This window comes from Anoplopoma fimbria, chromosome 22 (assembly GCF_027596085.1).
Source record: "Anoplopoma fimbria isolate UVic2021 breed Golden Eagle Sablefish chromosome 22, Afim_UVic_2022, whole genome shotgun sequence".
Classification (NCBI taxonomy): Eukaryota; Metazoa; Chordata; class Actinopteri; order Perciformes; family Anoplopomatidae; genus Anoplopoma; species Anoplopoma fimbria.
Genome location: NC_072470.1, coordinates 962807 through 986806, shown reverse-complemented (window position 1 = coordinate 986806; position 24000 = coordinate 962807). Strand labels below are relative to the sequence as shown.

The window sequence follows — 24000 nt, the reverse complement described above, 5'->3', positions numbered from 1 at the left end:
GAGAGGACGAGGACTGAGGTTCTGTATTGATCCTTTTCATCTTTGTATCGAGCCCTCAGATCGGATTATTATCAACTCAAGTAGAAAAACCTTCATTTGTCTGACTGATGTTGTGAAACTGTTTTATTTGATTCATGTTCCTTTACCCATGATGCTCTCTGAGACTTAGAAAACTGCTTTACTCAGGAGGTGATGCTGGGATTATTTAATGTATTTTATTTAATGTATTTAAAAGACAGTTCTCTCATATTTCAAATAGTTGCTCGTACACAAAAAACAAGATGAATTCCTCTTTTTACACCAAAATAAAAGCTCTGCTAAAGTTAAAAAATTGTAATTATTAACACTTGAAATAAAAGAAACTTAATACAAAATGTGAATATGATTAAAATGTTTCTAAAATAACTTTAATAAGTCTAATTTAAAACATTCTACACAAATTAATTGTTTTCATACGACGAACTGCTTTTGTACTTTATATATATACTTTATACATACTTAATATATATGTGACTAATTGAGTGACTATTTGATTCAACTGAACTTGTGATCAAAACCTCCAGAGTTTCTCATTTTACTTCTCTTTTTAATGAGCAAACTTGATTTTTGTGGAAGTTCCATATTGTTGTTGTTGCGGTTGTTGTCTTTGCTGTTGTTGTTGTTGTTGTTGTTGTTGTTGCTGTTGTTGTTGCTGTTGTTGTTGTTGTTGTTGTTGCTGTTGTTGTTGCTGTTGTTGTTGCTGTTGTTGTTGCTGTTGTTGCTGTTGTTGTTGCTGTTGTTGTTGCTGTTGTTGTTGCTGTTGTTGCTGTTGTTGTTGCTGTTGTTGTTGCTGTTGTTGCTGTTGTTGTTGTCGTTACTGTTGTCGTTACAGTGTCGTGGTATCTGTGAACAGGAGGTGTGCAGTGAGGGTGCAGTGAGGATACAGTGATGATGCAGTGAGGATACAGTGAGGGTGCAGTGAGGGTACAGTGAGGATGCAGTGAGGGTGCAGTGAGGATACAGTGAGGGTGCAGTGAGGGTGCAGTGAGGGTGCAGTGAGGGTACAGTGAGGGTGCAGTGAGGGTGCAGTGAGGGTGCAGTGAGGATACAGTGAGGGTGCAGTGAGGGTGCAGTGAGGGTACATCTGTTGGAGCTTTGAGTTCATCCATCAAACAGTTTCCACTTTCCTCTCAGCTCAGAGCCGGTGTGTCTGTCACACTAATGACTGCTGTTACACACAACACCCCCCCCCCTCTCTTTAGGCCAAAGCACACCGCTTGACCTTTGACCCCTGCACATAAAACACACAGGTAAGTATACCTGCTGAGGCAAACCCCGAGAATTAGAGAGTCCAGACGTCCGAGGAGAGACAGACGAGCTAATCACATCTCCAGACTCATTTCATTACCTCTGCTGGTTCATCCTCAGGAGGACGAGACCAGACAATCGAGTTAGAGCCGCTTCCCGGTTAACCGTGTCGGCCTCACATCAATGAGCGCCTTGTGTCTGATTCCTCTTTTCTCACAGGAGGCGTCTCTCCTCTATCTGCTCGCTGTGGGAAAGTCTGCTCCTACAGACCTAAAGACGTCACATGTTACAGACCCAGACTCGTTCCTCATGAGAGGCCAACATCAAAATAATCTTTTTAGCTTCAATAACTGAAATTCAACCTTCATGTTTCAGAGTAAATATTAATAATCCGGGCTTCCGCTGGTAACCCCGTGTTTTAACGTCACAACGCTATGAATTGTGGGTAATTCCCTTTGGGCAAAAGTCTGCAGAAATGCAGGAAGTGTGTTCATAGAAGTATTTCCCCCCGCTTCCAGTCTTTATGCTAAGCTAGGCTAACCACCTGTGGTTCATAAGAAGACTAGAAGAGGTCTCGAACGTTCCCTCGTGGAGTGTATTTGATAAAAACCACATTCTATGGATGTGAGCTGTGATGAAGATGAAGATGAAGATGGAGTCGGACTGCGGCCGCGTTAACCTGCCGACACTCAGACGTTTGATGGAGCGGCGAGCGGCGAGGATCAAACATCATTAACCGGGAGAGAGACAGTATGCTCCGGCTCGCACCGCCGGTAATGAGCCCTCGCCGTTCATCCCTCACGCCGTAATTAGCTAACCCCCCCGAGTGGAGGGCCCGCCGCCGCCGCCGCCGCTAATGGACTGAACAAGGCAGAAAACGAGCGCTATTAAGGCTGGACATGAAATCCAGCTCGCCACGTGTAAAAGAACCGTGAGACCTGATTCATCATTCGTCCCTCAGACACTCGTACACCTTCTTCCCTTCTGTCATGTGTTTATATTGTTGTTGTTATCGATGCTGACTCAGCTTTCATCTCTATAAATATCAAAGTACCTTCTTTATTGATTACTCACCCTGTGATTTTCTAGATTCATGTTTTGTCCATTAAATGACCTCTCCATGAAGACATTCCTCATCTAAAAACTCAAAGATAACGAAGGTCCTTTCACCCTAAAACCAAAACCTCGACCTGCAAACAAAGACGTAAAAACAGGACGGGTTGTTTGTTGTCTTCAAACTCTTCTGTGTCTTTAGAACTTGATTCAGTTCATTTAGTTCTAATTCTTCTTTTTATCCTGAGCTCAAACCGTCCAGTTCTCACTTCACGCTGTTCAGAGATCAGATTATCAGATTCACTGGACTCATTAAATTAAGTTAAACCTAGTTAGATTATCCCAGAATGCATTGTACTGGCGTTAAAGTATAAATGTGGATTAAACCGCTGCTTAAAATAGTCCCTGACTGTCTGACAAAACCAGACTTTATAGAAATGAAACTACAGGACGTCACATGAGCGTTTGATCCAGACGAGAGCAACACGTGCAGAGGTCAGAGGTCAAAGCCACAACACCCTTGTTCACGGGGAGGTGTCGGCTGATGAGTGACAGGGGGGCGGGGCCGCGTGATGGCCGCGGCTCGGCAAGGTCAGCGAGTCGATTGGTCGGCGTGATGAGGTGGGCGGGGTCAAGGCCGGCGATGACGAGGATGTGAAACACAAACAGCTCCAGTTTATTAATGTTCATGTGCTTTCACTTGTTCAATGTAGTACTCTTCAGAGGAGGAGTGTGGTTCATGTTTGTTATATCACACACCCATCTCCTGCTTAACTGGCTGCAAGGTGAGTTGCATTGTGGGTAATGTGGTTGCCAGGTCGGACGTGTGGGATTGCATCGATTCTGGTACTTTTGTTTTTTAATCTTTTTAATAATAAATAAGAGCTCACACCTGAGCTTTTTTCATGGTCACATTTGAGATTCAAGAACTCCATAAATATCACATGAAATGAGAATACATCAAATACATACAAGGGAAGGTTAACCATCGCAGATTTCACTACATACAGAATCAATAATCTCCTCATCAGGTCTCGTGTTTCCAGATGTTCACGTTCAGTTTTTAGATCGTAGTTCATCTCGTTTGTGTTATTCTTATTTCTAGTTTGGTTCTTTTTAAACTGCAGGTTGTGGTATTTAGATGACACACACACACACACACACACACACACACACACACACACACACACCTCCAGTCGGGATCAATTAGCGTTTCGGGGAACGGAGAACAATTAGCCAGCTGGCCTTTATGAAACAAAGCAATTAATGTTATGCTAATAAGTCAGATTTTTGAGCAATTCCAGATCATTTGCTAATCATTGGCTAATTACTCTGACGACTCTTTAGCGTCACCGCGTTGTGAGGGATTAAGAGGACAGATGTGGATATTTAACAAACTCCTCCACAGCTCACATCTGGATTATTGATCCCCATAACCGCTTCTTAATTTGGTGTAAATCTTGTGTTTTGTAGCTTTAAGACGTCTGAGTATCTAATTTATCCAGCGTGAGTTGTCCTCAAAGGCCCAGGAGTTATGTTAATTATTCATATTCATATTATTATTATTATTATTATTATTATTTAGTACTGCTGTGGTTGTATTTTAGACATCTAAAAGAATCAATACCTGCTATATTTAGAATATTTTCTCTTTAAGCCAGCCGACTGATTGGACCTCTCATGTTCAGTTTGGGGTTTTCACTTAAACATAATTATAAATCGCTGCTACATCAGAGACAAAACGATCTAATATTCATAATGTCAGAAATGTGACACCAAGGAGGATAAAGATAATATTCATAACATCCTGAAGCTGAAACATCACCAAGTGAAATCAGTTTGTAAATGAGCTCGTTGGTGTTTTTAATGGGAACACTGAATGATGATTGTCGACTGGGCTTACTGTCCCGGTGAATGTGCTAATGCTTCTCCCCTCTGGGGGTCAAACGGGGTCAACGCTGAAATTCAGACGAGCAGCTCCACCCGAAGACGCTCCCGCAGGGTGGAGAGTCCGAGCGGCTTGTGTTTCTGCTGCGTCTAGAACAGAAAGAGGTTTGAGAACCCCGATAGAGTCCGTCCCGCTGAAAACAGGTGACGGTGCCGTTAAAAGGCAGCTGTTCTCCCCCTCAATTACAGATCACAGCCCGCACAGCGCCGGCTGATTGGCGTCCCGGTAGGCGAAGGTCACGGCAGCCTGGGGGGGGGGGTTAATCACAGACCAGGGTTTTGAACGGCGACCTTGTTTATGACCTTCTCCCAAAAACAGAAGCCCGGGTCATTCTCACACAGCCCTCAAACCCAAATACCAACACACACTGATGAGAAAATTACACACAAGATGTAGAATTCCAGAGTTTTCCAACCTGGTTCTGTCCAATCCTGCTGTATATGTGATGTTTACAACGATGTCATAAGGCCTCAACTCCTACTTATTGTAACATTTACCTTAATAACGATATCTTAATAAAGATGAAATGACACCAATCAAATCCATTAATCAGCTCAGAAAATCAATCGCTGCAGAACGTCCTCGTGTTTTTGAGAGTTTTCTTCAGTATCAAAGTAATCCACTGATGTTTGATTGTACATCATTCGGCATGCTTTTATGGTGCATTATGGGACATGTAGTTTCAGAAATGAAAGCCTGATAGCCTTCCACATAGCAGGAGGACTGTGACGCAGCGGGAGGAAACGTCCCTGAACTGAAGGCCGCGACCGTCAATCCATCAGCCTGGACTCACAGTTCCTCTGTTATAGACGCATGTTTGTGAGCTCTGATGAGGGGGGGGGGTATTTATCAGGTCAGAGCTGTGCTGTGTTCAATGTGACAGTAAAAGAGTGGGAGATTCCTCCGAGGCCGCGAGATAGTGACTGTAAAACAAGAGCTCAGAGGCCGATCATCGTCACAGAGACAGTGAATGTATAATCACAATATTAATGCACATACATTTGAGAGGGGGGTGAATTCAGATTTATATACAGCTTTAATTTTCTGTTAATATCTGCTGGTTTCCTTCACCCACTATAATCACAACGGAATATCTTGAATTTTCAATTTTCCACACGTTATAGATGATAATGATAAATGGATTCTTTTTAAAATAAAATGGGTGGATTAAAGAAAATAAACATTTGTTAGAGCGTATTTTGCCAGTCTCCCATTTACGCATTTAACTACCGATATATTGTTTTCTTTTATTCTATTGTGTGCAACATGCAAACTGATATTTCATTGTGTTGTGAGTGAAAATAAATAAATAAATAACAGACTATATAGCAGCTGAAAGCAGAGAATAATTAGCGTTCCTTGAAGAGAGGATGTAGAAGCAGCTCCTCTCTCCGTCTCCGTCCAGGTGGGCTCACCGAGCGGAATAAACCCCGTCACCTTTTCTCTGCTCCTCGTTAATCCAATCATTCACCCTTCCCTCGTTTCAAGAAAGACAGAAGCCCCCAGAGCAGGAAAACGCTCCAGTTGTGGTCCCAACGGGATGAACCGCGAACGAACACACACACACACACACACACACACACACAGCTAGCATTATACTGCATTCCTGACTATATAGACAGAATATTAACAGAAACCGACAATTATCTATATTATTGAGTCCTCTCTTGATTAATTCTTGGTTCCATGAAAAGACTGAAAACAAATGTTAGAGCAACTGGACTCAAAATGACAACGCAAGCAGTAAACAACCAGTTGTATCTCGTATCGTATAGTACATCTGCTATACATGATAGTTTTAATGACCCAAGAAGATAATAATTACATAAATATAATGCTGATAGAGTCCATTCTACCTGCATAATACTACAATGTCCTTTTGATAGTTTAGGTGCATTTAGTTGATTCTACTTGATTCTACTTCAGTAAAATGTGTGTGTGTGTGTGTGTGTGTGTGTGTGTGTGTGTGTGTGTGTGTGTGTGTGTGTGTGTGTGTGTGTGTGTGTGTGTGTGTGTGTGTGTGTGTGTGTGTGTGTGTGTGTGTGTGTGTGTGTGTGTGTGTGTGTGTGATTAGACTTTATTAGTCACATTGAAGCTTCTTTTCCATAAACAAACATAACAACACGCTTTAAAAGATGAGTAAGTAATCAAGGAAAATATTTCTGTTAATGAAATCATCATAACATAATAGAATAATGATAATCAATAATCACAATAATATTATTACTTGTTTAACTTCACTTGCAAATTGTAGTCTTACAGCAGTCACACAAGGAAAATTATAATAATAATAATTGTACTAATTATAATAAATAGTTTTGACTTTAATACCAATAATTCCTGAGTTAGGTCCCTGAATGGTGTGAAACACAGTGTGACACTGCCCTCTGGTGCATTTTTATTATATCAGTGTTTCTTTTCTGAGGACAGTTAAACCACACATTAAGGTAAATATTAGCTTTTTATACTATCTTAAGTCCAATTTAAGGTTCAGCTGTGCGTCGTCTTAGTTTTAAAGAGTGCTGTAGTTTAGACTAATCATTAGTCGAGCAAAATTAAACAAATAAATGAAGATTATGATGAACAGTACAATGAATACAGATAAACCAACAGGTAAAGTCATTGACTCATATCATTGACTGATTTACTTCGTTGATTGACGTTTTACATCCAATTTTGTTCCAATGATTTAGGCACCATTCAGGAGCTGAGAGTGTGAGAAGCACAAGGGAAGATTGTGAATGACCTTCATATAAGTTTTTATTTATATTTAATTTAGATCTTTTGTTCTAAGATATTTCAATCTTAGATTATTGTATCAAGTGATTTAAATGTATTTGGCCTAGCAACATCAAACTCATTTAGCAATTTTATACTAGTTCCAATTTATAGGTAATTTAGATCTTTAGGTCTAAAGCTTATTGGTCTGTTTTATTAATATTACTATGTAAGATTATTTTATTTTATGACTAGAAACAACAAAGTTAATTAATCAGTCAATGATATGAGTCACTGATTCTTCCTGGCCACATGCAATGTGGCAGCTGTAGTATGAACTTGACTATTTACTGAATGCTTATTTTACCTGACGATGACAGTTCAGTCAGCAGGTAACTAACTTAACAGCGCCCCCACAGGTTAAGCAATGGTTACTTCACATCACAGTGACAGGTAGGCTGACTGATTTCATCTCCACAGTTCTAATCAGCTCCATGTTACTGGCTGCTTGAAATTGAATATTTTCACTGATAACTCTGGATTTGGAGGCCAGGAGGTTCAAGAAAAAATGTTAAATAAATGAATGACACTCATGTTGGTTTTACATTCCCTTTATTATATTTTTTTAGGTTTTCTTTTGTATAGTAATAACATAATAACGGTACAACAGCATGTCTAAGTGTAATTACAGCCACAGTTTGAACTTAAAATCTTAATTTGTTGTAACTTAATCTACTAATTATGTTCACATTCACAACTGTATTTTCCTTTCACCTGTTCTCCAAACCTTCTTATTGCAAAGAAATCTTTTCATTTCATCTAACTAAAACACAGATTCTGTTTCTGCATCCACTAGGCATCAATCAGGCTGTGAACATTAAAAGAAGAAAATTAACATTATGTTAAAGGACAAGGAGGTAGTGCATACAGTAATTAAAACCCTCTAAACCCGTCTTTGATTGGTTTTCTTCATTTCATTTATCTATTATTACATTTTAACATCTCAAAATAATGCCGTCATCTCAGGTGATCAAAAGAAGATTATATCAGCAGCGATATCTTTCGGGCGGCTGTGGCACACGAGGTAGAGCGCTTGTCCCGTAACCACAAGGTTGGTGGTTCAAACCCCTCTACCGGCAACATGCCGAGGTGTCCTTGAGCAAGACACCTAACCCCAAGTTGCTCCCCGGGCGCTTCATTGCAGCCCACTGCTCCTCCGGGATGGTTAAATGCAGAGAAAGAATTTCCCCATTGTGTGACTAATAAAGGCTTGATTATTATTCTTCGAACATTTGTTCAAAAGCAGAAAGAGATCAGGCTCCTTGTTGGACGAAGCTTAAGTCAGGAATCAGCTGAGAACACAAGCAGACAAAACTGATGAGTCATGATTTATACTTGGTCTCTGGTGTAGGTTAAATAGGACAGGACTTACTTGTATCATTTACTTGACTGTTGAAAAGTTTAGTTCATGATTCAATAACATTTCATTCATAAAGTACTTGATCATCTGGTTTATGTGTATGAAACATGACGGTCACTGTGCACTGTGTCAAGAACCCCGTAGAAACCTGCAGATTATGGGACTGAATCCATTGTTGTGTTGATGGCCATCAATTTCCCTTTTACGAAGGTTGGCACCAGCAACTTAATGTTATGTTATGTTAAATTATATTGAATATAAAACTGAACTGCTTGTATCTGACAGCTAAAGTTCAGTTCCTTTTGTACCAATTCATGTGTTGACGCTTCATTATTTTGGAGCCTCCTGAGACGTATTAATTATAGTTACATACTTTTATATAAATTCACGCTTCAGTTGTTTTGATTCTCAGGCATGAGGCATTTATTTAGTAATCATTATTTAAAACCAAATGATCTTCATACACACCATGTCATAGGTCAAAAGAGGAGGTGTCTTTAATGGCTCCAGGCCATCGTGATGAGGGCTGGGTTTCCATCTGCAGGGAAAGACCTTGAAGATCTGCGCTTCCTTTTACTGCCTCCACTGCAGCTCTGTAAGACATGGAGGAGGGTCAGGGGTCAGACTGCAGGCAGTGTGGGCTTAATGGAGGTCAACACTTTGAGAATATTCAGCTGTTTGTGCCAAAAAGAATTATAGTATCCCTGTAGTTGTATATATGACCATGAAGTAAACATACTGTTCTTAATCCTGAGGAATTCTTTCATTAAAGAGAAAGAAGCTTATTTCTGAATCATCTTTTTAAACAACAGTTGATTGAAGTGAAAAGGTGGAATGCAGTTGTTTAGGACAGAAGTTTTTGTAACATTGAAAGTTTAAGCAGGTTAAACTGTGCAGCTCCACCTCAGCCAGCTATAACAAACTGCTGACATATGAATGCATCAGTGATGATAGTCCTTTCATTGGAAAGGAACCATAGAGCATGATGAGTATCTAGTAAAGCAGCATTTTCTCCGCTCCTGCTTACCGGAGCACAGGTATTGCCCTGTTTGGGGCACAGATCCAGTTTGCAGTGCAGGTAGATTTCGGAACTTTCCCCAGAGAACTCGAACATGTTGAAAGAGAATACGTTGGAGGTTCCCTGTCCGTTTCCCTGCATCATCACCGTCTGGTCAGCTGGGTTAGAGCATCTGCTCAGAAACAGGAACATAGACACGATGAGTTCATCAGCAGTTGATTATGACAGCAGCTGACAAAGAGTTCTTTCTTACCCGTTAATGATGAGGTTGTATTTCAGACTGCTATCAGGGGCCGGCTGGTTGGTTGCCCAGCAGGAGTCGGTCACTATGACGACCATGTTGCCGTCCAGCCCCTCCGTCTTCAGCTGCAGCCAGATCTTCTGGTTCAGCTGGACCTCAGTGCTCGGCGAGACAAGGTCCATGCGGTTGGCGTCGGTGTAGGCGCTCATCATCAGAGTGTAGTTCCAAACTCCAGATACAATCTGCTGCACCACAGAGCTGCAGAGCACACACACACACACACACACACACACACACACACACACACACACACACACACACACACACACACACACACACAGACTTCAGCTGTCTCAAACTACAACAAGATGCACATTAAGCAGCAGGTGAAGCTCAGCCGCCCTCCACACACCTGTCTTTGATCCTGAAGGACACACTCTTGATGTCCGGCTTTGTGTAAAGGCAGGAGAAGTCGATCTGAACTTGGTCGTGACGGGTGATGATGCTGGAAGTGGAGATGTTCAACGTCCTGATGGTGTTCTTGTAGAGGATCTGGCTGCTGTTTGACTAGATTGAGACAGGAACACAAGTCATTGTTCCTCTCCTTACATCGACCGTAGAGAGTTGCTGTGAGTCTACAGGGGAGTGATGAGCAAAACCTTTTGAGAGCACCTACCGTAACCTTGGTCCCGCACGTGCTGCTGCTGTCGAAGCTGAAGGACACCATGTGGGTCTGGTTGTCCATGTGGCCTTTGCAGTTGGGGTCGTTGAGGTGAAGGGTGGAGTAGTCGATGCCTTTGTCCTGCAGCAGACATCCAGCCAGATCAACAGTGGCAGAGCTCTGCACGCAGACTGTCGGCTCGCCTGGAGACCCAACAGCACAATCACAGAAATATCACCGCCTCCATGTGGATGCTTTGCAGTAGAGGTATTCAATAACTCAGAGCTAGTTTGATTTGATCTATCATGTCCAGCGTTTAATCAAACACTAAAAAATATGTTTTTCTGCTTAAGTGACCAGACCACAAACTGGCCTGTGCCAGAATCAATTAGCATGTTTCATGCGTATAAGCAGGAGAGTCACATGCTCTCTGTTATTGGGTATATTTGCCCTCCTCCTGGATATTACTTCAAATGACATCCAGTCACAACAATTCAGGATTCAGACAAATGAATGCACAACCCAAATCAAACATTCCCCACTGGCTACAGTCTGTGAAATTGCATTGTACCTAAAGCGCCCGTTGGTTTGTACTTGGAGGCAAACAAGGCCCGACAGTAGCAGCGTTCTAAACCGGGATTCCCACCACAGAACTCATGATCACTGCAGTACTGGTCCTGACAGAAGGCCTGAGGGTCAGCAGCTACAGAGGACACATGATCAGAGAATGACATGGAATTAACATCGACTTTTATTCCACTGCATTTATGTGACAGCCAGGGCTACTTGTTCATTTTCAGATAAAGATTATGTATATGAAAAACATTTAGTAAAAAGGTACGTTTAGATAGGAACACCTTTCCATCGAGCAGATTAATACATTAATAAAACAGACCATCGAACACGAGGAGTGAACAATAACACTAATAAAATAAACCTCTTAAATCAACATTAAAATGCTGCTGATGGTTATTCATTCTGCACAACAAATACTTTAAGTACCATGCTGCTCATATACAGGAGTAAATTATTAATATGATTGTTGTTTCTTTAGTAAAGGGTCTGAATTCCAGCATCTAGCATATATATCGTTCACTAAATGAAAAAGAAACCTCGTGTCAAATAAGAAAATGTAAACGAACAAAAGAAAAACTGCACTAAATCTGAATCACATACTAGTAAACTGCATTTTGACTTTAAAATAGAAGGTTGTGTATTTGTTAACCCCAGGTTACGTTCATTCACTCCCATCTCATCGTATAAGAGAAGCAGAATAAGACAAAGTCAACGAGGACCTTACAGCAGTTGACCGCTGACTTCCAGGCGCCCAGTGTGATGTTGTCTCTCAGGTTGCAGGCCTTGGCGTAAGCCTCAAAGAACTGGCATTTGAGACCGTCCACCTCCGGGTAATTGCACGTAGTGTTAATGCAGGCGTCCACGTAGGGCTCTGGGTCAATGCTGCTGTGACAAGCAGTGAAGGGTGGCTGTCTCAGAAGAGCACAGCTGATGCAGCCATGCAGAGAGGAGGAATGAGAGAACAGTCTAATGAGTGTTTATCTTCCACCATCATCCTTGCTCATATAACATGCAGATGACTCGATGCTGTTTGAAGGGTGAAGGAGTGTTTGGTGTTTGGATGGCTCAGCTCTTACTGTTCAGTGGAGCGGTTGCAGTTGATAGTACCATCGACGGTGTCGTTGTGCTGAATGTTGCAGCTAGGGGGCGACAAAAACAGCACATTGTATTAGAAACCCATACGACATTAATAACCAATCGATAAATATCAGTCAGTGCATCACGTTAGGACTAAGTCGTACCCAGGCAAAATTCTCTGCATAGCACCCAGGGGGGTGGTCTGGCTTTGATTGGAGGGGTTGCCACACAAACCATCTACAGCTTCCATTGGACCTGGACGATGTCAGGAGACAATTAGTGACAAATCAATGAACTTCGACCCTCATGAAACTCAGTCCAGATAGGATTTAGTCTTCTGTACCTGTCACATGTGCGGTGTTGCCGTCAAAGAAGACCGTCATGTTGGAGAACGGCATCCTGGCAATAACTCCAGTCTGGTCCTTGGAGAGCTCGACACCGTGAACCAGCAGAGTCGTGGTGTTGAGCGTCAGTGTTTGTGACTACATCGCAGCAGAAAGGAAACGTGAAGGAAACACTGGCTTAAGCATCAGCAATGCAATATTATCTCTCCATATGAAAGGGGTTGTAGTGAAGACTACATTTGATAGATAAAGATTATTGGATCTAATTAAATATGATGGATTGTAATTGATTCCGTTTGTAGAACAGCTTTCTAGAGCTTCACCATTATAAAACATCAGACATGAGATAGATCACACTAACCTGTGAAGACACCAGAACTCTTCCACCTTGTTGCAGACTAATGAATCCATTTGGCAGCATTATCATCAAGTTGGCCAAAAATGACACATCTTTACGGCGTCGCTCCCGGAAACCCGCAACGAGCCCAATGCTAGTGTCATTTGTAGGCGTCATTAGCACGTAATCACAGCGATCCTGGACGGAGTGGACTCTGCTGTGGAAATCAATGACTGTGGAGCCGGTCACAGTGCACACAAAGGAGGGCGGTGATCCACACCTGATGGAGATGGAAGGAGACGGTTTTAACTTTTCATTTCTAAAGGCAGAATCCAAAGACAGCGGGGGTAAACCAGGATATCTCTGCCGCTTTGATCTCCATCTCAGAGGTTACAAGTCTGCATTTAAATCAGTCAGGGAAACATTTATTTAAACTGTATATAAAGTGAACATATTTACGTGTTGTTGCCGAGGCAAACATCCGTGGGTCCACATGTACTGGCCTCGACCATGTCTGTATTTGGAGTACATGTTTTCATGGAGCAGTTGTTTGGGCTCGATATAGTTGAACCGACTGCTAAAACATCTGGGAGGTGATAGGAGGTTTATGAGATTAGTTGATATCAACTTTAAGAATAAGAAGGAACAGCAATGTAAAGAGATCACATTATTTAGAGGATCCCTGAGGAGTCCCAGTCCCTTTTCTTTGGAAACCTCCTGATTTACCGACCTGATTCTCTGCATCCGCTTATGTCCATATAAACTCCAGCTGACGTTTCACTGTTGGTGAATGCCCATGTACTCACAGGTTTACCACCGGCAAACGCAGTCACTTCCTAGAAAAGGTTTGGACAGAAATCAAGGTTGAACTGCATTACTGAGCGACCAGAGGAGAACTTGTAATCTCCTTTTTGTATGTTTTCATTCAACTTTAAGACAATCAGTGGGCCAGTGAGAGCAGTAGTGACCTGAGCATCACATGACCAGAGGTCAACCTTTCACTTCCCAAACTGGCATGTTGAATGTGAGTGGGGGGGGCAAAGTCTCAGAGCAGCACCTGCCCCTCCATAGCTATTAAAGAGATCATGATGCATTTTCCATAAATGACCCAGCAACAGTTGAAAAACCCAGAATGTTGCCATAGCAACAAAGTTACACTTCACATACTTACAGTAGCATTTGTATAATAAGCATCAGTTTCAAATTGGACAGCTGCATTTGAATTAAAGTTGTAGAAATGGACTTTAATCTGAAATCACAAACAGACGGGAGACAGAATATTAGAAATGTTTTCCAAAATATTTCAGAAATAAACTTTGATTTGACGTTCCCTTTGCCACACGATGTCTTTGAAATGTTCACGTTTTACAAAAGACTGTCAGCGTAAAAACATGGAACGGATGATGACTTACTAAACTATTGTTGCCTTGCTTGAACAATATTTCAGTATAGCAAGGTGATGTGGATTTTATGTTTGGCAGTGCGCTATGAAGAGTTGATCCAGGTGCTGTAGTTGAGTTCCTCAATGAGAAGTCTGCCTTATCTGATGTTAAACTGCCGTTCAACCACAGACAGTCTTTTGGAGTTTCTCCTGAGTATGATTTGAAACAAACTCCAAGAGATGAATTCGAAATCACCTGCAAAAACAGAGACAACATTCATGAAGTAAGAACAGAAATAATCTTTTAAAGACGGACGAAGGTAAGCTGTAATACTCACAAATATAAAGGCCAATGCAAAACAAATAAATCCACTGAGGACTAAATAATGAGCAAACAATAGTGTAAATAGACAATGACTTCGTTGAGCCCTACAATGTGAAAACACTCATAAGTTATAATTTTGATATACAGAGACAGAAAAACTGCTCTAGCTGAAGAACATTTAATAACGCATTATTAAAGTGAAGCAACACAGACTCCTATTAATAACCAGAATATAATCAACATTTATATTCCGTGTAATGTTCGAGGTAAAGATAAAACTTTTCTGCTCCTCTGGGACAAAGCTACCCTGTACTATATAAAGTCATTCAAATAATGAATAACATTGAGCCCCACCTTTCACCAGCTGCAACATTCATTATTCATATATATATCCTATATATATAATTGCAGAATGAGAACTTGTATTTGTGTTTCTACAGATATGACAGTGATGTCAGGCCTCTTACTGACCTGTCTGTCTGTTAGATAATAACAGTAACATGGTTTCATTTTTTACTCACATGTATCATTGTGTACGAGCGTCCAAAATAGCTGATGGGACACGAGCTGATGTTGGTAATTCCACCAGCAGTAAAAAGGTTTAATGGAGACACACCGAGGTCAACCGGGCTGGCAGCAACTACAGTGTGAACATGAAGGAAAAGAATATCATACATCAATCAATACTGTTCTTTCCTAATTCACACTTAAATGAAATGAATGAAATCAATATTTCTCTTCTCGTGTGCATTAAAACATGGAATCTAAATCCATTATTTCATTCCTAAATGTAAGTAGTTAAAGGTTAAACCCGCATAAACTACTGAATCCATGAAACTAAATTGTACCAACTTGACTTATTCTGTTGCTTAAAGGAACCTCGTTTATTTGTATGGATTTCATGGACAAGCACAAACAGTGACACAGTGATGTATCCAAAGAGGATTTAATACTTTGATATTGATTCCATCAAATGTCTTTGAAATGAGGCTTGGATTCTGTCTGAAAGGATGAAAACTCTTCAGTGGCGGCTTACCTGCCAGCAGGAGGAGCAGAGCACCGGGCTTCATGATGGAGAAGCTTAGTCAGGAAACTGTGAGAGCTGGCAAAGAAACGGTTCATTTAGTGACGGGAACAAGTCCTTCTCTAGTCCCTTCCATGCATACAGTAGAAGGAACCGTGTGATGGTCCTGCAAGCTGCTGAGGGTCATTCAAAGGCTCCTTACTCTAAAACCCACACATGGACCCTGAGGGATCTCCTTAGGTTGTAGCTGATTCATTAAGTTAGGACGAGGGCAAAAGGCTCCATGTTTTTAGGATTTATTCCATGTTGGAGACAATTTTGCGCAGAATAAGGAATTAAAAGATCAGAAAAAAAGATGTGGAGGGCTTTGAAAGAAACAAAAATAATAAATGAAATGAACATTTCCAAATCATTTCAATAAGCAGTGCAGTTTCTTTTAGTTTCCCCTGAAGTCACTGCACACTTAAAATAGGTTTTCTTGTCTATAAACAGAGTTCCCATGATGCATCTTGATAGAGGGATTGTAAAGACCTGCAGAGACCCTGTTAGTGCAGCAGCCTGGTCTATACGAAGCCAGGCAGAGAGACTAAGAGCGTGCAGCCGGTCTTACCTTCTGGAGGTCGGGTGGAGCAGCAGGAGATGGAGTCGTGTCTGCTGTCTCCCTCCGTCTCTTTTTATGCAGGTCTTTCTCATCCCGCCCCTTCAGACTGACCTACATTCTACAAAACTACCCCAACAGCTTTTTGTGGCCTCCAGGTTTATTGAGAACTTGTTTTTTTAAGTTATGACTCACAGGAATGCAATTAGTTACTGTCTTTGAGAAGCTCTGGAGGTAATGTTTTCTAAATGTTCCCTCAAAATAAAGCAGTTATTAGTTATTCACGTGAATCATTCCAATAACAACACATCTGAGCTCCCTATGAGGCCGTTATTGGATATGATGCTTTATTGAATTGGTCACAACACGGTGTGATTTGAGTAAAGCCTGAGTTCTATTGATCAGGTCCATCAGCATTCTGTCCTGCTTTAAAACAGTTTGTGACAAACGACCTGTCAGTAACTTCCAGAAAGCTTCTATACAAAGCAGATGGTTATTCTTTGAACATTCTTTAGTTCTCAAGGAGAAAAGTACTCAGGTCAAATAAATAAACGTTTGTTAAATCATCTATTTTTCATAAATATCAGTGAAATATCGCCTAGACATAAACTCCAAACTGCAATTACACGTTAAAATGTTGGAGCAGAAAAACTAACAAATTGATCAAATGTTCTGAAAGAGTTTGTAGAAATGCATCACAGTCAGTTGAAGGTGTTTGATTGTAATCCCTTCTCTTTCATCCATTAGCTATCTTTAATGCTTCCTGCACCATCAGCTAGAGGTCCTGTATTAACGATCCTCCTCAAGGAAAAGCACAGAAGCACTGTTCAAGTCACTGTGAGGCACTTTTAACTGGTTATGGAGCTATATGACCTCCATCAGTAAACGAGGCCATCGGACACATTTCTATTTCTATACAGTTATTGTTAACGCTTAAAGGGTTCCACCGGCTCGGATTCTGGTGAAATCACATGAAAAAAGATGAGTCACTTGCTTTTCTTGATAATAATAATAATAATAAAAATAATAATCATCATAATAATAATAATAATAATAATAATACACAGGAACGCAATGAGTGAGTGTCCTTTAAGAAGTCCTGGTGGAAATATTTCGTAATGTGACCAACGTCAACATTTCCTACCAAATGTCTGAAGGATTTAATGTTTTTTTGTGGTAGATTGTTTCATTATGAACATTATTTATGAGATAAAATGCCATTGCGTCTTTGAGTTAGAAGTTATAGAAGATGGAACAACAAAAACAACAAATAATCTAAAGTCAGAAATGCTCTCTGTTTTTTTGTATTATTGAAAGTTCTACATTGTTCACATCTCTTGTTGCTGCATTGCATTGTGGTCCAAGTTGATTGGAAGCCTCCTGGGGGTGAGAAAGAGGGGGTTTGGGAGTATTATAAAGCTTATGGAGGGATTTCTGGGGAGACCAAAGACAGTGACAAGGCTATGTACAAGAATAGAGGTGGTGTGGGGGGTGAGGGAGGGACAGGCGAGTTACGAAGATGGAAGTAGGCAGTGCGGGTGGTGATGTTGATATGGGATTTGAAGGAAAGTGAGCCATCGAGGATGACACCCAGACTCTTCACCTGGGGGAGGGGGAAACTATGGAGCTGTCAAATGAGAGGGAAAAACAGTCAACTTTGAGTAGAGTTGATTTAGTACCAACTAAAAGGATTTCTGTTTTATTGCTGTTAAGTTTGAGGAAGTTTGAGGTGAACCAGGTTTGTACTTCAGAGAGGCAATCAGTGAGTATGGAAAATAAGGCCAAGGGGAAGGAGGTACATATCATTCACCCAGAGGAGACAGGGGAGGGTTGGGAACGGAAGGATTTGAGTTGGATGAACTGAGTGCGGTCTGTGAGATAGGAGTGAAACCAGTCAAGGGGGTGCCTGTGACAATCTGAGGAGGATGGTATGGGAAATTGTATCAAAGAAGGAGGATGAGGATGGAGATTAAACCAGGCTTTTGAGATATATCCAGACTTGGAGTTGAGAAGCAACGATTGTGGTCCAATTGCTGCTCCTGTGAGATTTAGTATTATAAAAAGAAAGACAGTGGCTACACCCAGAGAGAGGACGAGGACAACTTTGTCTTTGTGACTCCTGTTGGATCATAGTGTGATGTCGGCGTTGTGTGTGTGAGCGCCCTTCTTTGTGCTCTCACGTCTGTCCTCCACATTCTCACGTCAATCAATGGCCTCAGAAATCCTCCTTCACCAGATTATTTTGTAAGGGAGCTGCTTTTTATCCTCAGGGGGTTTCAGGTGCACTTAAAAAAAGACATCTGCAATTTATCATGCCAAAGATTCCACTCATAGGGTTTACGTCAGTTAAAATGTCCCTGACCAGAATGTGGCTGGACCAGTTTTCTTCACTTACTCTGTCAATGCAGGCGGCTCTTGTCACTGAAGGCATTCTGATTGACCTCACCTGGCTGGAGTTTTTCACTAAGACACAATCAGAATTAGCAGAAATAATGGCTCTGCTTACCTGGGATTTTTTGTGGCCACTGAGGTTCTGAGACGCAGGTTGATCCACACAGACTCATGTCCTCAGGTGTCCTTCAGAGTGTCTTGGCTGGCTCGCCAATTAATGTAGGAAAAACCAGCCTGGTCCTTGGCCCTCACCATCTTTGATTTTGGCCCTCACCCTCTTGGTCCTTGGCCCTCACCATCTTTGTTATCGATCGGCAAGCTGAAAAAGAATGTAGGACCAAAATGTAACAATTAACTTTGATGAATGGAAAGGACACAGTAAAAGGTTTAAATTTGTAAGGCCCCCATCAGTGTGTAGCCCCGCCCTAAAGCATCCCCTGCTTTATGGTCTGTTTGACTCTAAATGGAGCATCATTTACTAAATGAACATCATGCTGTATTGAAGAAGACTTGAAACTAGAGATTGAGACCATAAACTCATGTTTACAATGTTTACTGAGGGAATAAATCAAGAGAGAAGTAGAGTCATTTTCTCATAGACTTCTATACAACCAGAGGAGTCGCCCCCTGCTGGACAGCAGAGAGAATGCAGCTTTAACACATTCAGAATTTAAGAACCGGAGGTTTGCGATCTGGCTAATCCATCCATCATCTTAAACCGCTTACCCTGCTCAGGGACGCCGGGGGACTCACAGACAGCAATACTCTAGATAACAATAATGTAGTCGTTATTTAAAGTGAGAAAGTGTTCAGGTTTTTCAAAAACAACAAACACGTAATATAAATGTTATTCTCTCCCTTTATGATACATTCAAATCATATTAAATATAATCCATTTGTGTTACGAAAATGTCCATGATTAAAAACAATTCTATAATCCAGAAAGGGCTTTATAATCCTAATTACATCGGCATTCAGGCATTCTTTGAGGTTCATGTCACTTTTCATGTCAATTTGCCAGCTGAACATTTGAGAGGCGACCTGCTGTTATCATAAACCCAGTCAGCCCTGCAGGTTTGTCGGTGTTGGCAGAGCGAGCGGAGGGTGGCAGCGTCTGCATGTTTGGCTTCATCATAAGAGCCGCTGTGAAACAATGTGAGAGTGAGCAGGTTCACTTCCAGCTTTTTTGTAAATCGCAGCTGCATTGTCCCAGAAAAGGAAAAGAGCAATTAAGGAGAAGCCGGTGGGTTGGGAGATCCTGCAGCGCCGTCTCCTTCATGTTTGTTCTGGGAGTGTGTGTTACTGTGTGTTTATGTAGCGCTGTGAGGACCATGGCGGGGAGCAGGACTGATATATTTCATTTTATTATTATTTTATTCTATTGTGTATTCATTTATTTATTTGATTAGTTGTATTGTATTTTATTTACTGACTCCTTTCAGCATGGTGACTAAATGTTGCTCATTAACAAAGTTGATAAATTGAAAATTGTTAATTGACAATGTGTTTTATTTTATTGTATTTGTTATGTTATGTTGGGTTATTTAATTATATAAAATCTAATATAATGTATATTAAGTTTTTGTTTTGATTTAAGTAAATATTTTATTTTATATTATATTCATTGGTTATGTATTGTTGTTTTATTACATTTACTTTTATTGTGTTATGCTGCGTAATTTTATTGTATTGTATTACATTTAGTTGTTTTTCATTTTATTTCATTTTAGTGTCTTTGTTATTGAATTGCCTTGGCATCTCTCTGTGGAAGTCACGTGACGCGGTTGCCGTGGTCGACTGATTTGGAGCCAGCTGCTGATTATCGGAGATAATGGTGTATTGTGAAACCAGAACAAAGGACGCTCTCATTGGTCGGCTGCAGGCGGACGGAGCAGGGAAGAGCCAATGAGACGGAGAAGTTCAGAGTGGATGAATCATATTTATCTTCGTATTAAAACATGTTTCTGTGATGTTCAGAAAATCCATCAAATTCTGAATAAACCAGATACAATTCTAATAATCAATTACCTGAATAATGGAGAAAAGAATCAGCAGCTTTATGAACAAATAACAACAAACAAAGCAGACGTCAGTTTTATGGAACAATTCTTTTTATTCTGCTTCTTTATTTACAATCATCTGCTGATGATATTCAGAACTGAAACTGGATTCGTAGCATCATAAGAATGGAAGCGTTGCTTTCTGATTGAACATGAAGTGATTTTTAACACATCAGCAGCTTCTTCTCTTTTCAAACATCAAACCAAATACACATTTTGTCTCCAACTGCAGATAAACTACTTTTATTTGACTCCAAACTAAACTCATGCATCATTTGTCCAACCTGTTGTTGACTGTGAGTGAAACTAATGTTAATTGAGCATTAATTATATCTTATAACCGATCATTTCTTCCTGCTGAGGGTCAGAAATTGTATTTCTACAAAAACAACATTGTCTTTAACATTAAAAGCGACAGACTTTTACTTAGTTTATTACCGTAGCACATCCTGACAGTTATTATTCCACAAAGAGAACCAATGAAACTGAAAACAGCAGCACGTTTTGTCTCTTTGGCTCCCTAGAAAGAAGATTTTCTCAAGTGAAAAACACCTAATCAGAATGATTGAAAATGAAGAAAGAAAAAATATCTATAGGCTCAAATAAGATGTTAAATGTGTGTCTATCAGTTGTCTGTTCAAACCCACAAAACTTAACATTTGAATTATTGAAAAGACTAAGAGCTGGAACAGAAATATACTATGAAAAGAAGGTGAAACCGGATTATTTTAATGGTTAAATAAGACAGAAAAATAGTACTTCTGCATCTTTAAATATTGCATTCTAAATCTAGTTTGCTACTATACTCCAATAAGGTCGAATAACATTTAGAGTTTATGAAACGGCGTCTCTTACTTTCACTCTCGATCTTCCAGCTTCAACTCAAAGTTAAACTTGAATTGTCCAAAACTGAATTAGTTTTATGAACATTTGTTATTCTGTGTGTTTGAACAAAGTTTGTTCCCTTTGATTGAATCTGTCACTCAGAACTTGATCTTAGACGTACTCAGACCTGGTCCTGATGGGGGGCTGTCCCGGCATCACCCTCACCACAGGGATGGGTGCAGGTGCGTTGCAGTTTTCCATCTGCAGAAACAAACAGGAAGTCAGCAGCAGCGTTCCCGCCACCAGGTGAAGAACTCCCGCCGTCCAGCCGCAGAACAGAGCGTCCCCGAACTCCCAGCGCGGCACCACCTCCGGCAGGGACTCGTCAAAGAACCGTAATACCGTGAGGTGGGCGATGTACGAGACCGGGATGAGCCCCAGGACCCCCGACACCAGGCACAGCACCGCCGCCGCCATCTTCAACGCCCTCTTGCGCCGGTGGTCCTCCAGGGGGTCGTAGCAGCTGTTGACCAGGTGCATGCCGGGGATGGCCAGCAGGAGGCCCAGCAGCCCGGCCGCCAGCGTCACGCACATGAGGATCCGGGCCAGCTTGATGTCCGGCGGCAGACCCAGCAGGCTGTCGTAGGGCCGGCACTCCAGAGCCCCGTGGTCTTGCACCACGCAGGACTCCCACAGGCCCAGCTCGTAGCTCTCCGTGGGCAGCAGGTCGGTGGAGAGGGTCAGCCAGGTGGACATCAGGGTGGTGGCCAGCGAGCAGAGCCAGGCCCCCCCACAGATCAAGACCCCCGACAGCTCCAGAGCCGGAATGCTTGGGTCCATGATGGTCGGCGCTCAGGGTCTCCTGTGAGTCCCGGTCCTCACCGCCACACCGTCAACAGGGGGGGGGGGCCTTGCCCGGCCATGAGTCCTTCCAGGGAATATCCTGACGGGGCTGCCAGCAGAAGGAGCAACGCTCTGAGTTCTGTCCCTGGCAAGCCCCCCCCCCATCAGCCAGACGGGGGACGGTGATTGGCCGGCGCTGGAAACAACAGCATCATTGAGCCGCTGTGAGGATGTCGTTCAAACGCAGACAGGATGCTGTCGCTGCACAGATCTCTGTTTGAAGTTAATGGCATCGCTCGCACTGCTTCCCTGCTTTGTGTGGGAGAACCCCCCACCCCACCATCCACCAAACATCATTTCACAGACTGAATTTGTGAAATGATGTTTGGTATGTTTTTCTAAAGTCCTGCAGGAGCATTAATACTTTGAATTACTGATTAATGTAAGTTTTTAATGTACGGGCTCTGAGTCCTCTTCTCTGTCTTGCAGGATGTTGATGAGCCACACCTGAGCCTGATGTTCAGGCATTAAACCTCACTGTTGGACCGTTGTGCTGTGTTTGGATCACGTGTGAAGCGGAGTGTGTTTGTAGCAGCCCTCCATACACGGTGAGTCAATTAAATCCCTGCCAGGTTTAAGAGCTTCGTAAAAACAGTAGAACATTCCTGTGGTGCATTTTTGGATTTGCATCATAAGGAATAACAGGTTGTTATTGGATATAATGTTTTAGTGAATTATTCACGCAGATTAGAGACGTGATCTGATTTGAGTAAAGCCTGATTTCTATTATTCAACTTTTTTTTCAGACACATGAGTCCATACAGAACAGAAAAAACTAAAACAGCAACTGAATATTGATCAGGTCCATCAGCATTTCTGACCGAGAGCTTCAGGTGCTTTAAAACAGGTTTGTGACCTCAGGAACTTTCAGAATGCTTGATGGTTATTCTTTGAACATTCTTTCATCGTCAAAGAGAAAAGTTTTTTCGGCTCAAACAAATGAACGTTTGTTAAATCATCAATCAATGATATGCGTCACTAATTCTACCTGGTCACATGCAATTATTTCTATTTGTGGTTCATTGTTCTCGATATTCTTTATTTATGCAATTCATTTTGTTTCTTTTATTGTTAATATTTATTCACAAAATATTAACTTGATCATTTGAATTGTGTATATATAAAATACTTGGTCCCTGTTTACCATGACAAGAAACCCATAGCAACCCTGAGATCATGATTTCATTGATGATTATTTATTGAAGTTTTCACTATTTTTCATATAAGGAATGTAAACAATTCTCTGGGCAGATAATATGGCTGACATCTTCACAAAAAGATATTGTCCATAAACTTTGATGTAGCATGATGTAAACACAGAGTCCCAGCGGAGTCCTGCTCTCTGTGCAGCTTGATCCGGGATGAACGATGGATCCAGGTCTGTGAGGAAGCCTCAGGTGCTAGCTGGGTTAGCTTAGCTTCCATCTCGTCTCTCCTCTCTGGAGCGGTTATGGTTTTAAAGGCTGCTGCTCTTAATCAGTATATTCATACTAAAACAAATACAAACTTAAATATTAGAAGTTATTTAATATGCCATGCCAAAATAAACATGTGGCTCTCACAGCTGCTGCTTCGTTTCAGACGTTTCTCACAGTCTAACATCATTGACTTTCCACGTTTGCTTTGGTTAAATGATATTCTTTCAGTAAATGTGCTTATTTATGACTTTGGTCTCCCATTTATGTTGCAGCCTTTTAATGTAACAAGAAAGAAACAGGAAAGTCTTCCTCTGATGAAAGAGACTTAAAGGAGGACGGTTAATGAAAACCACCCACTGTTGATGACATAATGTTTTGGAGGATGCTAACTGTAA

At 41.4% G+C, this 24000-nt stretch overlaps 3 protein-coding genes across 3 annotated transcripts in view; all 3 read right to left on the bottom strand.

Annotated features, from left to right (window-relative positions):
* Positions 1 to 4305: 4305 nt before the first annotated feature.
* LOC129111999 (alpha-tectorin-like) lies at positions 4306 to 15456 on the bottom strand. Its single transcript, XM_054624171.1, has 13 exons — positions 15423 to 15456; positions 13140 to 13266; positions 12705 to 12960; positions 12343 to 12481; positions 12164 to 12254; positions 11999 to 12061; positions 11647 to 11849; positions 10918 to 11049; positions 10362 to 10549; positions 10098 to 10252; positions 9698 to 9943; positions 9454 to 9616; positions 4306 to 4377 (listed from the first exon to the last, which is right to left on the bottom strand). Exons 1-13 carry the CDS (start codon positions 15454 to 15456, stop codon positions 4306 to 4308), a joined length of 1869 nt encoding a protein of 622 aa, XP_054480146.1.
* Positions 15457 to 21455: 5999 nt separating this feature from the next.
* LOC129111659 (putative claudin-24) lies at positions 21456 to 22124 on the bottom strand. Its single transcript, XM_054623696.1, has one exon. It carries the CDS (start codon positions 22122 to 22124, stop codon positions 21456 to 21458), a length of 669 nt encoding a protein of 222 aa, XP_054479671.1.
* Positions 22125 to 23802: 1678 nt separating this feature from the next.
* The window catches only part of dph3 (diphthamide biosynthesis 3), a 1797-nt gene continuing 1599 nt past the window's right edge, over positions 23803 to 24000 (bottom strand). The window contains exon 3 of the mRNA XM_054623704.1: positions 23803 to 24000. This exon is cut by the window's right edge and continues 556 nt beyond it. The gene's annotated coding sequence lies outside the window, so the exon portion shown is untranslated.